Genomic DNA, 15,169 nt, shown 5'->3' on the forward strand with positions numbered 1-15,169 from the left:
ATTAAACCCCATTTGCGAGGAGAACCTAAGTTTGTCTATGAGTAGAGCTTTTTCCACATAATAATGGAGTCTCACGATGACATCTCTTGGGCTTTCTCCCAGTTCTCCACAGGAAAGCAGGTCTTTATGTACACTATCAAATCTCCAAGGAGTGTGAGGTCAGTGACTTTCCAAAAGGATATGAATTATCCTCATGTCTGCCAGATCTGCTTGGATGGTTTTAGGCAGCCCATGGATGGTGTTGTGCCTGTTGGCTGGTGCAGTTAGCTTGCCAGCCATTAGGTGGATCTTTTCCCAGTATACTATGATAAGTGAAGAGTTGTAAATAAGTGTTTGCTCCTTTTTAGTGAAATCCCTCCTCTAGTGTGGTACAGTGGGGTTAGCGCCCACATAAATGCCAGTGGTGGGTGGAGCCCAGACAAAAGGGGGAATGGCAGCCAAACCCCCCCCAGAGCTGTCAAGATGTAATCTACAGCAATATGGACCTAAAGGGCCCTTTGCAGGGGTAAGGTCCCAGGCGAGGTAGTACGGAACAAGGGAAGAGTAGCTGTAGTTGCCCTGTCTTCCCTGACGTTTTTCTGTGGGTTCTGCAGTGGGGTGCTTATAGCCTGGGAGGCCTGGACGGTGTCTTATGTGAATAATGGTGGAACTTTTGGAATAAGTGTGTCTTCTGGGAGCATGCCTGGCTGGGCAGAGCTGTAGAAGGGACAGTAAGAGTTTGGTTTATTAAATGGGGTACGTTGGTCCCCTCCGAGGAGGTGATGGAAGCTTAATGCTGTGACTTCAGTAAACTGCACAAAAATGCTTTACGGTGTGGACATTCTAAAATATTTGGGCCTCGGGCCAGGGATGTTGCGAGCAATCCTATGGCCAGGAGTATGACACAATATACAAGAGTTCTTAACATGTGGGTGGCTGTCCTATCCAAAAAGAAGTGGGCAGGTACTTTCACATTTTGGCGCCAACACCTGCCCAATCCTACTCCCCCTTACATGCCCATTTCTATTCTCTTGATCCTCGATCTTAGAGGGCTTAATTTAGTTATTATTTATTCATTTATTTTTTATTATTTAATCATTGCATTTGAGCAGAAAAGCATTCAAAACCGTGTGACAATACACTGGAAAAAAAGTGATTTTCAATGCATTTCTATGGGGGAAATACTTAAGAAAAATGCACCAGTCTGCCCAAATAAATCTGCAAAAGAAGCTCAAAAATGTTTTGGAGCTTTAGGCATGCAGGATTGGTTGCTTGTTCTTAACAATTGCACCATTTTATGGGTGGGGCCTACCATGCCCATGCACTAGGGGAACCTTTGCCAGAGGGATGCTCACCATTGCCTGGGACCAGGCAGGAACTGTGGTCATGTGTACAGTCTAACATTAAGGCAGTCTCCCAACGTAAAGGTGAACTGGCACTGCATGTAGAATAAAGCAGAGTTCCTGAAAGTCTTGTCCCAAAGCTCTGCACACAGTGTATCATGTGTTGCATTTAGAATGGCAGGTAGAGTTACATCACTTTCACCAGCCAGAGTATCTGTTACCTCACTCCCAGTAACAGAATGGTATCCCACAGACAGTGCAGATCCCATGCGTGTCCTATGTTAACGCTTCATCTTCCTGTTAGGTTCAGGGCCTATGTAACGCTGGTCTGCTCCCAGTTACTATGGGAGATAGACCATTAGGGAGGGAGCCCAAATAGCGACTCCCTCTCTACTGGAAGACACCTCACCTTATACCCAGGTACTACACCTCAACTGGTTGCTTGGTGTCTTGAATGTTACTACATTACCCTTGACAATGACTTTGTTCTTCTTTAACATACTGACTTGACACTATAGATTCTTTATACCCCTCGAATGCTATTACAGGCCCATGTTCTTTTAATACACCAGCCCCATAATGCACCCCTTTGTGAATAATTTCAGACCAGGCTCAAGGAAAACACTTTTACAGTCTTTACTGACCACTTTAGTGCAAACATGACAAAAATTGCAACATTTCCTTCCCTAGCCCTAACTATTAGTTGGCCAAGCATACCTTATAGGTGACAGTTCATTGAGACAGTCCATTGATGGTGGCTTGGTGGCATAGTTCATAGATGGTAGCATCCTGGGGTCCTCACTACAAAGGAAGGATGGCTAGGACTTCTCTTGGAGATGGGAAGAGCACAGTATGGGAACTCTCAGAGGACTGTGTGGGCAAACGAGCCCTCAGACCTCAACCTTCGTCCAATTTATATCACAGGCTGGGCTGGCTGACACTCCAAAAAATAGTCTACACTCAGAGCAGATATTAACCCCTTCCCAACCTAGTCTGGGCCAGTTCCTAAACGTTTCAACCTGCTTACAGAAGATTTTATGGAGTTTCTCTATTCACTATAGAGAATAATTGAGGTGTTCTCCTCCAGCATCCTCGAGCTTTGAGCTATAAAAATGCTCAGGTGTGAATGCAGCCTAAAAACATTCCTTTCTCCACCCCAACAGCCAATTAGAGAAAAATAATCAGAGCAATTCCAGACATAGCTAAAATAGGTGTACTATAATCACTAACCTGCATCTCCAACAATTTCAGCAGCCCACTTTGCAGCAGATTTCACACTTTTGCTGTCAGCAACATCCATAATTATAGTATGTAGTCTGCTAGAAGTCTCCCCTTTCAGATTTTCAGCCCCTTGTGGAGTCAGGCATGCTGCCAAAACTTTCATGCCTCGTTTGTCTAGACGCTTCGCTAGTAGGTTCCCAAATCCAGTGTCACATCCAGTGATAAGTACATATTTATCTGTAAGGTTTTCCAGTATTTGACTTTGTCGGTGCCATCTGTACAGAAGGACCAAACCCAATACTACCAGCAGAGGGAGCCACAGGCACATGACAAAGTGTGAAAGTTTCTGTAATGCAAAAATACAGAAAGTTATTCGGGTAATATTTGTTAATGGCTTTAATTCTATCACAGGTAGATAAAGAAGATTTAGTTTGCTAAAGCACTGTGTATCTTAACCAATTGCCATTCTGTTTATATAAAATATTTGTTTTCACCTTTTTTTCCTCAATGTCAGTGCAGATAACCTGCAGCCTTTTTGCAGCAACGTCCTGTCCACATGCTTGCATTCCAGTAATAATTGTATGTCATTTCTCAGGGCGAGTTTCTGAATGGTGACAACAGTGGATGCTGCTTGTGAACTATGTATTGAAATGGCTACTACATGTGTGACAGGTGACAACGCTGCAGAACTATAGAGATAAGGAGAGTACAGAAGAGGGATTGCCGGAGCAAACACCTTCCTAGCAGGATGACCAGTAGTTAATTTAATGAAGCGCCAGATTTCTGAATATTGAAAATTATTTTTGAAATTACATTGTTTTAAAGTTTACATGAGATTTTAGTGTTTACATATACTTTATCTTATATAAAGACAGTTTACAGTAATAAAAAAATCTTTGTCTTAGAGATTCCATATCTTTTAACCAAAGATAACATGCAGGGCCCTAATAATCAAACCATGCATATTCACTGCACATGCCATGACTCTACATTTTCCTAACTTGTATAATATTGACAGTACTTCTAAAACAGCAATGTTTTGAATATTTGATTATAAAAGATTTACCAAAAGTAAAGTTAAAAAAAAGGTTCAGCTTTTCACTTGGTAAATAAGCTAACATTAGGATTTAAGATCGCTTCACATTCTAGGAGTTAATCTTTGTACGGTCCAGTGGTCCTTCTGTAAGGTTCCAAAAACCCTGCCCTTGGCAATGGAGAGGTTGTGGGGGTGCTTCCAGAGGGTTCCAAAATAAAAAAATTGGGTATCCCTTTAAAAGCACTGGTGTCCAATGTTGACAGGTACTAGACTTTTTGGTACCACCATTTGATTAGAAGATCCTGGAATAGGGATGATGTATGTGCAAGCTCTCCATAGAGGATTAGTAAATTAAAGCAGAGCTCCACCCCAAAGGGAAAGTTCCACTTTAAAGACTGGTCCCCCACTCCCCATTAAGGATTGGCTCCTTTGGGAAGCAGGTACCCGAATTTGGCAGGTACCCATTCCCACTGTGATTGCCTAGGCGGTCGGAAGCAGAAGTCCTCCCTTCCCCCTTTTAGTCTTTTGGGACACGCGAGAGGTCCCAGAAGCCTACGGGACTATTTGGGAAGTGCAGCGCTATTTTCACATGTGCAGTGGGTGCCCACACTAAAGATGCCGGCGCCGTCTGGAACACTAGGCGGCTGGTGAAACGGGCTGCGGGGAGGGCACTGCTGTATCATGGGACAGGTGAGTGGCTGTTTTTGTAGCTGCTGACTTATGTTTTGACAGTGTCAGTGGAACTCCACTAGACGGCTGGTGAAACGGGTTGCAGGGAGGGCACCGTGGTATCATGGGACAGATGAGTGGCTGTTTGTAGCTGCTGACTTATTTTTTGACAGTGTCAGTGGAACTCCGCTTTAAAGACTACCTTTTGATAAGATTGTACAGGGCACCTGTGAACCTTTTACAGGTTCCCCAGAGCAAACAAAAAACTATATACTGGATAATAGTTAAGCAAATTAAGAAAAACAAATACTTTAAACCTACAATAGCTAGCTACAGATGTTCAGATTATGCACTTTTTACATCGTTATATAGTTGGTAAGGTTGAATAAAGACACCAGTCCAACCTGTGTTAGTGGATGGATGTGCGTGTGTTTTTCAAAACCATTTCCTATATTCCTGTATACTGCTTTCGCAAAGATGCCCATTTGAATAATTTTTGAAACTGTTGATACTTCCCACTGACACAAATTGTGGAATGGCGTTCCACCCCTCTATCCTCTATAGAATTTACTTGCTGCAAGTGCATCAGGTGAGAAATACAGAGTTGCTATTCCACGAAGGTTGGCCATAGAGGAGTCTTTTTGGTTCAACCAGCAGTTTGAACTTAAACTAAAGTGACTCGATTCTTACATCCACACAGGTGAATGGTGGAATCCTCTCTGGTGTGCTATTGTAATCTGATGGTGAGGAAACTTCCCTGCCATCACAGTACAATTATTGGTGCTGCCAGCTATAGCCAGTGGCGCTGATCCAGCAGCAAAAATTAGACAGGGCAGTTGTGCAGAATTCAATCTGTAGCTCAACTTCTGTCATACAGCCACCCTGCCTACACATGGATGGAAATTTGGCTGGTCTCTGCTGAACTGGCCAAATTTTGGGCCATGTTTGGCAGGCTTTAACCACTTGCCCTCCTGAGGATTTACCTTCCTTCCTGACCAGGCCTTTTTTTGCTGCACTGTTTCAACTGGTAATTGCGCAGTCATGCAATGCTGTACCCAAACTAAATTTATGTACTTTCACAAATCGAGCTTTCTTTCTGTGGTATTTGATCACCTGTGCACTTTTTATTTTTTGCGCTATAAACAAAAAAAAGACCAAAAATTTTTAAAAAATATTTACTTTCGGCTATAAAAAAAAAAAAAAAAAAAAAAAAAATATATAGTAAACTCAAAGTTAGTCATGAATTTAATCCAAAATATATTCTGCTACAAGTTTTTGGTAAATAAAATTCCCAATAAGTGTATATTGATTGATTTGTGTGAAAGTTATAGCGTCTACAAACTAAGGTATAGATAATGGAATTGTACACAGCTTTTACTTTGACTGCCTCGAGCCACATTTCTTGAGGTGCTAAAATACAAGGACAGTACAAACACCCCCAAATGACTATCTGATGAGAGGCATATTGAGTCCATGGAAGATTTATTTTTCTTCCACAAGTTTTTGGAAACTGACAAACTTTTTTTTTTTTTTTTTTTTTCCCACACAAAGTTTTCACTTAAATGATAAATTGCTCACACAAGCCATGAGTATATGTCGAATTACACCCAAAATACATTCTATTAACTCAACCTGCCTCTCAGCAAATAGTTTGAGGTGTCTACTTTCCAAAAAGTTGTTTTGGTGGGTGGGGGCATTTTATGCCCAGCATTAGAAGTTTATGCCACACATCACTCACTCTTCTAACCACATGAAGACCAAGCCTTTTGACACTTTTTCCATGAAAAAAAAAAAATCTATCTTTTGCTAGGAAATTACTTTGAACCCCCAAACATTATATATTATTTTAAAGCAGATATCCTAGTGAATAGTTGATGCTGCAATTTTTTATGTCACATAATACTCGAGTAACAATTTTTCAATCGCAAATTTTTTGAAGAAAAAAAAAAAAAAAAAAAAACCCACACACTTTTTACTTTTAATGTACAAAAACACAATATATTGGCCAATTATTTGGTAAAATATAAAAGATGGTATGCCGAGTAAATAGATACCAAACATGTCAAAAAGAGAAAAGTTCCCAACTCAACTTGCCAGACAGCTTGCAGACAAACCTAATTAACCTAACAGTATGCGTTAAAAACAGGGGTTTAGTGAACGCTGTGCAGGCCAGTTATAGACTGGGGCAGTGGCCATTTTTTGTACTAGATACCAAATATGACATACTTTAAAACTGTGCATACTCTGTGCAATGGCGACAAACTGCATACATTTTTAATATCCATAAGCAACAATTTAAAAAGCCTTTACAAGCTGCCATTTTAGATTTACAGAGGAGTTCTAGTGCTAGAATTACTGCCCTTGATCAAACGTTCGTCACACATGCATGGTGCAACTGCTGTTTACATACTGGCACGAGTCAACTCTTTAGCATGCAGGTGCGTGGGGGTGAGGGTGTGGTTTTGTTTTGTTTTGTTTTTTTTAAGTTATTTTGATTTTTGAAATTTTTACACTGTCCCTTTCATTTTTTAAATCACTTTTAATGCTATCACATGGAATGCAAATATCCCGTGTAACTTCAATGGGCATTGTGATTTTTTTTTTTTTTAAATCTGGGGTCTATCAGACTCTAAATATCTCCTATGCCCTTACATCATCTAATCTCACCAAGATCGGTGTGATCAGATGCTTTCTCAATTTACAAATGGCGCTGTTTATATTCGGCAAAACTGAAGTGATGAAACGCTCGTAACTTCCGATTTCTTAGATTAGAGAGATGATTGACACCATTCCAGTCTCCAATCAGCTCTATGGTCAGCTGACAAACACTGGCTGCATTCTCAGGTTCCCCCGAATGCACGGGACTGACCGCGAAGGGCCGTGGAAGGCATCTTCTCCCGCTGCTTGTAAAAGCAATCCTGCAGCTAATTAGGATTGCTTTTACATGAAAGCTGATCGCCGTCTGGGAAAAAAAAAAAAAAAAAAAAAAAAAAAAAAAAACATACCCAGGATGATGCCAGCAGCTGCGGGTATCCTGATATAACCACTCAAAGTCCAGTGATATACCAGTACGTTGCTGATCCTTGTTGGGTGTATATGCTATGTTTTTTTTATGCAGCCTGTGGGCTGAATGAAAAGGAAAAAATCTCTGCCAGAAAAAAAAAAAAAAAAAAAAAAAAAAAAGTGTGTGGTATGCCCACCATTAGAATATACCACCCTGCATTCACCATTTCTAATGGCGGTCATACATGAAATGTGCCAAAAAATTATAACATATACATGCTGAAGCATAGGTGCCACCCACCCACTGGTCAGCCCAGGCTTCCACCTGAATTCCGGGTTGGGCAGTGAATGGGGGAAGTATGGGTGCTGCAGAATTTGTGGGCTGCCAATGGGGATTTGCAAGCACATTCAGAAGGATACTAGGGGCTTTATGGGCCTGTGTATGAATTCTTGGTGGCTGCGGGTCACTACTTGTGCTTGCCAACGCACCAGCGTGTACTGCACTTATGGGGCTCGCCACGCAGGGACCTCTTTTCCATTGTCTGAGCTTCAAGGTGCCGCTACTGTCTACAGGTTCGCATTCTGAAGCAGATTGTGTCAGGGAGTCTTCCCCTTTGCCCTCGACATGCTCAGAATCCTATAGGCCTCTTCACTAGAGTACATTTCGTTGGACATTTAGGCCACTAAATTTATAGGTACCTAGTGCGACTTATGGGAAAAAGAGCACCTGGCTCTCAGGGACTGCTTGAACAGCTATAAAAAAAAAAAAAAAAAAAAAAAAAAAAAAAATTACCGGCAAGTGCTAACAGAGATCAGGCCTGATTCTGCGAACACTGCGGTTTTGTGTACAATGTATCAAGTGCATTTTTGGGGATACTATACTAATGTGAATGCTGGTATAGTGCTGGTCAGATCAATTATATTGATCTGTTCAGACACTATACGAATACTAACAATGGAGGTTTATTGTGTATGTGAGCATGTTCCTGGCAATCAAGGGGTTAAATGTGATTTGTGGTGTACTGATGGGCAATCTGAGGCTATCTGGGAGGGGCGCTAACTGACACGAACACTATCTGAAGTCGCAAGCGACACAAAGTGATTAGCAAAAAATGTGTACACTGTACTAATGACACAGGTGACAGGGCAGTGAAGGGGTTAACTGGGGGGTGATTAAGGGGTTAAATGTGTTCTAACTGTAAAAGTGTGCTGCTTTTACTCACGGTGTTGATTCTGCTCTCAGGGCACTGATGATCAGTGTGCATGTCCCCTCCGCAGAAAGCAGATTACCGGCTCTCCTCTCGAGCTGTCAGCATGACAGCTCGAGAGGAGAGAAATGCAGATAACCGGCATTTCCGTGTTTACATGTGATGAGCTGTGATTAGACACAGCTGATCACATGACCGAGCTGACATCTTTAGCTCTTTCCGTGATCCGCTGTGTCCGAGGGACACAGCGCACCGGCGATCGCTGTGCTGCGCACTCCCTGAGCCGCACATGCGCAGCGAGAATAGTAGGACGTCATATGATGTCCTATCAGAATGAGAGAACCACCTTACGCCTGTCCTTGTACTATAGGGCGGGCGGTGGTTAAGAGAAGACGCAAGTCTCAGTGCACCCAAGGGTCGGTACCTGGGTGTCATTCTACAGTGAAGCCCATTAGTCTTTTGTGGGGTGCGCTGAATAATATCAGCAAACTCTTTAAACTCTGTGCCTCAGGTCTTGTGTCTGCCTAATTGCCAATTTGCCCAAGACTGGAGACACAAAACAGAGGGAACAGGGCCAAAATGTTGAGACAGGGGCAAAGAGAAAAATGAAGAGGTGCCAGAAGGTGGACATTTTGTTAGCAACAGCAAGAATAAAAGGGAAAGTGTTTTGGTTCTTTCCAAGTTAAATGGATATTAAAAAAAAAAAAAAAAAAAAAAAAAGCATACCTCCCAACTTTAGAACCTGGAAAGATAGGATACTCAGAGAAGGGGAACTGTGGCATGTGGTGAAAATGGGTGTAGTCAATTTACACTGAATATTGGAGGTGACATAGTGACTGAGCCTACTCACAGTATATAACACATATGCCATAATCCATGTACTCACCAAATTCTCCTTTGGCGCAAATGAGTCTTACAGACATACAAATCCCTCATCAAAATGGATCATTTCTGAAACAAACTTTTACATGCCTTTCTCTGCACAGAATATAGGCAGACAGCTAACACTTGCAGATCGCAGATAGCCGATTGATGGCTTCACTGCGGCTGGCCAGTTCTGGGAAGAGGTCATATGACGTGCTTCCAGAACATGCACACCCTGCAATCTGAGTCCTACGGACACAGCTGATCATATGGTATGGTAAAGGCCAATCACGGCGGCCTCTTACCACGTGATCAGCCGTGTCCAATGACACTGATCACCGGGAAATGCAATTGCCAGTTAGCTGCACTTTCCTCATGCGCTCACAGTTGTCAGAGGAGGGATCAGCACCGATGATCAGTGCCCTGATGATCGGTGCCCAGCAGTGCCACCTACCAGTGCCACCCAACAGTATTGCCAGTCAGTGCTGCCTATCTGTGCCACCTCAACGCACATCAGTGAAGGAGAAAAATTACCTGTTTGCAAAATTTTATAATAGAAAGAAAAAAACTTTTTTTTATTTTTTGCTTTTTTGTTTATTGCGCAAACAAATAAAACACCCAGCAGCAAGTAAATACCACCACAAGTTCTATTTGTGTGAAAAAAAAATTATAAAAATTTCATATGGGTACAATATTGCATGACCGCACAATTGTCATTCGAATTGCAACAGGGCTGAAAGCTGAAAATTGGCCTGGTAAGGAAGTGGGTACAAGTGCCCGGTAGGCAAGAAGAACTTCATTAAAACAGTTTAGGTCTAAATAGCAACCAGAAACTGTTGAGACAATAACTGTAGTTAGGAATATGTAATTACGGCAGTCAAAGCTTTATAATAAACTGCAGTGTATACAGTACAGCAGTCAGATGTACTGTACAGCATAGATTATAGAATGCAGAACACAGAAGTGGAACACAAGCAAAAAGATAGAGAGTGCAAGGGTCAGGTGGAGAAAATGTCATGAGGTAGAGAGGAACAGGGAATGCACAGCGCAGAGTACAGAATGAGGCGATGTGGTACATGGAACGGACAGCGCAGAGTACAGAATGAGGCGATGTGGTACATGGAACGGACAGCGCAGAGTACAGAATGAGGCGATGTGGAACATGGAACGGACAGCGCAGAGTACAGAATGAGGCGATGTACAGAATGAGGCAATGTGGTACATGGAACGGACAGCGCAGAGTACAGAATGAGGCTGTGTGGAATGGGGAAGGTACAGCACAGAATACAGAATGAAGTGGTGTGGAACAGGGAACAGACAGTGCAGGTTACAGAATGAGGTCGTTTAAAAGAGGGAACGCACCCCCCAGATTACAGAATGAGCTGGTGTGGAATATATGACAGTTCAGAGTACAAACGAAACATAAAAGAGAACTGTAGCAGTAGACTTTTGAGACCATATAGTAATTGGCACTACAAAAAGATTTTTTTTTCCCTCAAACCATAGAGTTTATTGTACACAATAAAAACATAGCACCCTGTCCAATGCTTTCTTACAGGGTTCACAAATGTTTTTTTATTTCATAATCCTGTCAGTTCAACACATTTCGAAAGTTCACACATCTTCATCAAGAGCACATGTGAATATTGTCTACATAATGGAACCTGATCTCATAATACCTCCATGATGCACAGTTTGCTGGAAAAAGATTAGGATCCTTTCCAAAAGGGGGCATCTGAGAATGGAACACAATAACCAAATAGTACTTAATCCATACACAAGGGATGTCACAGGTAAGTAACCCTGCCAAAAATCAATTCCGGGATCAGTCCAATCACCCAAAAAGAGAGCACTACTAGTTCTAGATATCCCACCAGGGCCCAGCTTATACAATAATAAGCGGTTCAAATAGCCAGCCTTACAAGGTAATCAAACAGGTCTATCCAGGATCCCCCCTCAAACCCCCCTTGCCCCATTGTTTTCACATAGGAGTATCAATGTACAGCCTTGCACTATGTTGAGGTGCTGTATAGACACTCTTCATGTGTCCCCCATCACCATGTAAAACTCTGGTGAGGCGGCCTAGAGGGGACAATGTTCCCAAGGACTGCTCTACAAAATCCATTGGTGGGGCTAAGTGCCAGAATAAAGGTTTTAGCAGTTGGCTCCACACAACCTAAATTAAAGAAATATTTAAGTAAATTGGTAAATAAACCATGAAAAATAGCTTTAGCCAGTGGAAATATGATATGGGACCATCCAGGCCATGAACTAGAAAAAAAAAGGGCCTGTTTTTACCAGCTGGTATTCAAGCAATATAAGTTCCAAGCAGCTATATCAAGCTTTGCATATACTGGTGTTTACATTTTTCTTCTGGAGCAATTGGGTGACCAAAAACCACTGTCACTGGAGAAGTTGGGGTGGGTGTTGGGGAGTGCTGCTTTTGAGGTTCAAGGCGTCAGGTTAGTGAGGGCAGCCTGACCGTAGGATTGTATGTTTAATATTTGCTACTACCTGCCCTTCTGCTTTTGTCCCTGGAGAACAGAAAGGAGAAAGGAAATGGCTAACAAGGACTGAAGGGGACTTGAAAAGCGTCTGCCAAATGTTTCGGCTTCACAAAATCCATTTGATCCCCCTTACAGCAATACTCCCAGCTGCCAATATTTTTGCTTGACTTGGGCAGGCACAGGATTACAACAGAAAAACATACAAAATTAAAAAAAATATATCTGAAAATAGTTTAACAAAAATGAAAGTACATTTTTAAAAAATACAATGACGGATCACCCCAGCATTACAAGCTTACTATTCAGAAAACTTAGACTTTTGCTATGCTTAAATATGGACTGTATAATGTATTGACTATATTCGTATGTTTCTTTATGTAACTTTACATTTTTTCATTAAAAAAATGATTGAAAGCAACAAAATGATTTCAGGTAGAAATATGTTAATGTGAGACTGCCCAGACCATGACCTGAGGCAGAGGGCTGTTTTTTTTTTTTTTTACCATATACTATTCAGGGGCACTATTCTGTTTGTTTACCCCAGTGTGTTATGCAGTGGAACAGACTACAGGGATCGCAATGCTCTGCAAGCAGCACACGTTGTGGATTTTAAAATATTTAAAGAAAAACATAAATAGTATTCAATTGTTGCCATTATTTAAAAGATTTGTAAATATGCAAATAATGAAAAGTGGGAAAATGTTAAATGTTTTTGTGAGAAATTACATCTATTAGACCACTTATTGTGTGCGTTAGAAGAAACACTAGAGGTACTGTGTCACTAATCCCTGCACCTCATTGCACCTCTAAATTGCCTCTGCAAAAAGGGAGCCAAAATGGTACAGGCACCATAGACTGAGCTACTGGTGAAATGGAAAAAAAAAACAGCTCTCCAGAGCCCATCCTCACTGGGAGAAGTTGAAGGTGGAAGAAGGGTAGGTGGAGGAAGACACTGAGTAATGCTTGCCACCAGTAATGAGCTCAGATCCTAGTCCGAACTTACCGTAGTCATCCCATCAGGAAGCTCTAACTGTGCACCACCAATCATGAACGGCTGAGGGGGGTGGGGGTGGGGTGCCTTGGCCGCTTATAATTGCCAATGTGCAGTTACAGCTTCCTGATGACATAGCTCATTTGGGGAAGGGTGGGCAGCCTATGTCTTTTGGGTTCTAAACAGAATGTTTGCTGCTGCCTGCCCTTCCTCATAGCTGTAAGATTTCCCCTCTCCATTTGCTGCTGCTCTATCTGCCCTTCCCATTGCACTGTGGATGGGCAAACAGCATACGGCCATATATATTACTTTTTATATATCTTTAGCATCCAAACGGTAATAAATTAAGTAAATATTAAAATAATAAACAAATGGCAGCTGGGTGCCTGAAAAAGATTATGCTAGAAAAATTGCAGCTGGACTCTGCTGTGTGCAGCCCAACCAGTGCATTTGCAAAATGAATGAAATTGTGACTGGGAATCCTCTGTGGGGAAAGACAGGCCAGGAAATTTCCACTAGATTAAAAAAAGAAGGGGTTGCAGCCCAAAGAGCTTGGACAAATCAGGGCTTAGACTGACTTAATGACTATAGTGTAGCTTTTTTGCATTTCCAGCATGCAACTGGCTGGCAGCCACTGTGCATTATTTATGGCTCTTGTTTCTCAAATAAAACACTGTTTAGTTAAAGCGGATTTTCACCCTGGCGGTAACTTCTACTTACCTGGTGGTGAGTTCTGCACATTTCAGATACTCACACCCACCCAGGATATCCAGAGTTGTCCAACTGAGATCCTCTTCTCTGGCAGCACTCAGTTCCACACCATCAATGTTTTGTTGTGACATCACTGAGCGGCTGCTGGCTGTTTTAGATTCAACCAGGATACCTCCCGATGATGCACCGCTAGGCCCATCCCTTCTTTTACTGAATCAAAGACCATGAAAATGCGACACCAACTTGGGCTATCAAGCTAGAAAATTATAAAATGTATGTTAGGAGTTACCCCTCATATGTAAAAAGCTGAACACAAGTACCAACTGTCTGACGGCCTCCCATCCCTCCCCAAAATTTACCCACAGCTGCCTTCCCTTCCCCCAACAAAACCATCCTAAGCCAACAAAAACCTCGTGAGCCGCCAGAAATGTCTTTCCATGGCAGCAAGAGGTGTATAACAATGTTAATATACATGAATTAAATAACATACAGTATGTAAATAGCTTTTCCCAGAGAAGATCCTAGGGTGATCAGCATGCTTGCGCACGCTCAACTATTATTATTTATTTCAGGTACTTATAAAGCGCCATCAATTTACGCAGCGCTTTACATATATAGTGTACATCCACATCAGTCCCTAACCCTCAAGGGGTGTACAATCTAAGGTCCCTAACTCACATTCATACATATACTAGGGACAATTTAGACAGGATCCAATTAACCTACCAGCATGTCTTTGGAGTGTGGGAGGAAAGCGGAGTACCTGGAGGACACCCACACATGCACAGTGAGAACATGCAAACTCCAGGCAGGTGGTGCTGTGGCTGGGATTCGAACCAATGACCCTAGAGCTGCCAGGCGGAAGTGCTAACCATTTATCCACTGTGCTGCCCTACTATGCACATATGTGCTATCTGTAAAGGCACCGTATATTGCTATACTGTGGTTATGGTGGGCTAACCCTATTTAGTAAAAGCCCACTACATCTTTACAGATGTGCATGTACAACAGGCAATATAAACCATAGTGGATAGAGAAACAGTCCTGATACTTGCAAATGGGTAGACAATGCATCATTTTATGTCCCGTGGAGATGTAGCATCCTGCCCCAACAAATTGAGTTGTGATTCTGAATTGCGAAAAAAGTATGTTACTGGTACACCAAGGATCTCCAGACCGGGTCCAAAACTGTATTAAGCAATCACATCCTAGTAACAGAAAGCAACATTTCAGAGCCTCGCAGGACCTCTTCATCAGGCATGACCCCCAGTGTCGCTGTAGCACCCACACATTTTGCAGGAATATGTATGTTGGGAATCATATGTTTGATTTTGTGATTGTGAATAGAGTATCTCTGTGGTACCACAGAGGATTATGTCCTCCAACTGAGTAGACAATGTGGACAAATAGTAGTAAAGTCACTATCAACTGGTACTACAAGTTCAGCAGTGGCGGCCAATACCTTTTATTAGGTGGTTGGTTTCAAGGATATAGATATATAATAAAAGTGCAGCGCTAGAAAATAAATGTGACACAGTAAAAATGATAAAAAAAGTCCCAATTATGGTGACCTAGGGTAACAATGCACACTAACCAGAAGTGCACATAAATTGTGCAGTGTAGGAAGGATGGAATTC

General features: G+C 42.0%; 1 protein-coding gene across 1 annotated transcript in view; it reads right to left on the reverse strand.

The window, feature by feature from the left end:
- LOC149473376 (retinol dehydrogenase 7-like) overlaps positions 1–15,169 on the reverse strand; it is a 57,962-nt gene that overhangs the window by 17,641 nt on the left and 25,152 nt on the right. The window contains exon 2 of the mRNA XM_089680970.1: positions 2,553–2,889. Coding sequence (XP_089537096.1) covers positions 2,553–2,871 — 319 coding nt within the window. The 5' untranslated portion in view covers positions 2,872–2,889. The remainder of the gene's footprint in view (positions 1–2,552; positions 2,890–15,169) is intronic.

This window comes from Staurois parvus, unplaced genomic scaffold (genome assembly GCF_062004578.1).
Source record: "Staurois parvus isolate SC_StPar_1 unplaced genomic scaffold, SC_StPar_1.0 ptg000017l, whole genome shotgun sequence".
Taxonomy (NCBI): domain Eukaryota; kingdom Metazoa; phylum Chordata; class Amphibia; order Anura; family Ranidae; genus Staurois; species Staurois parvus.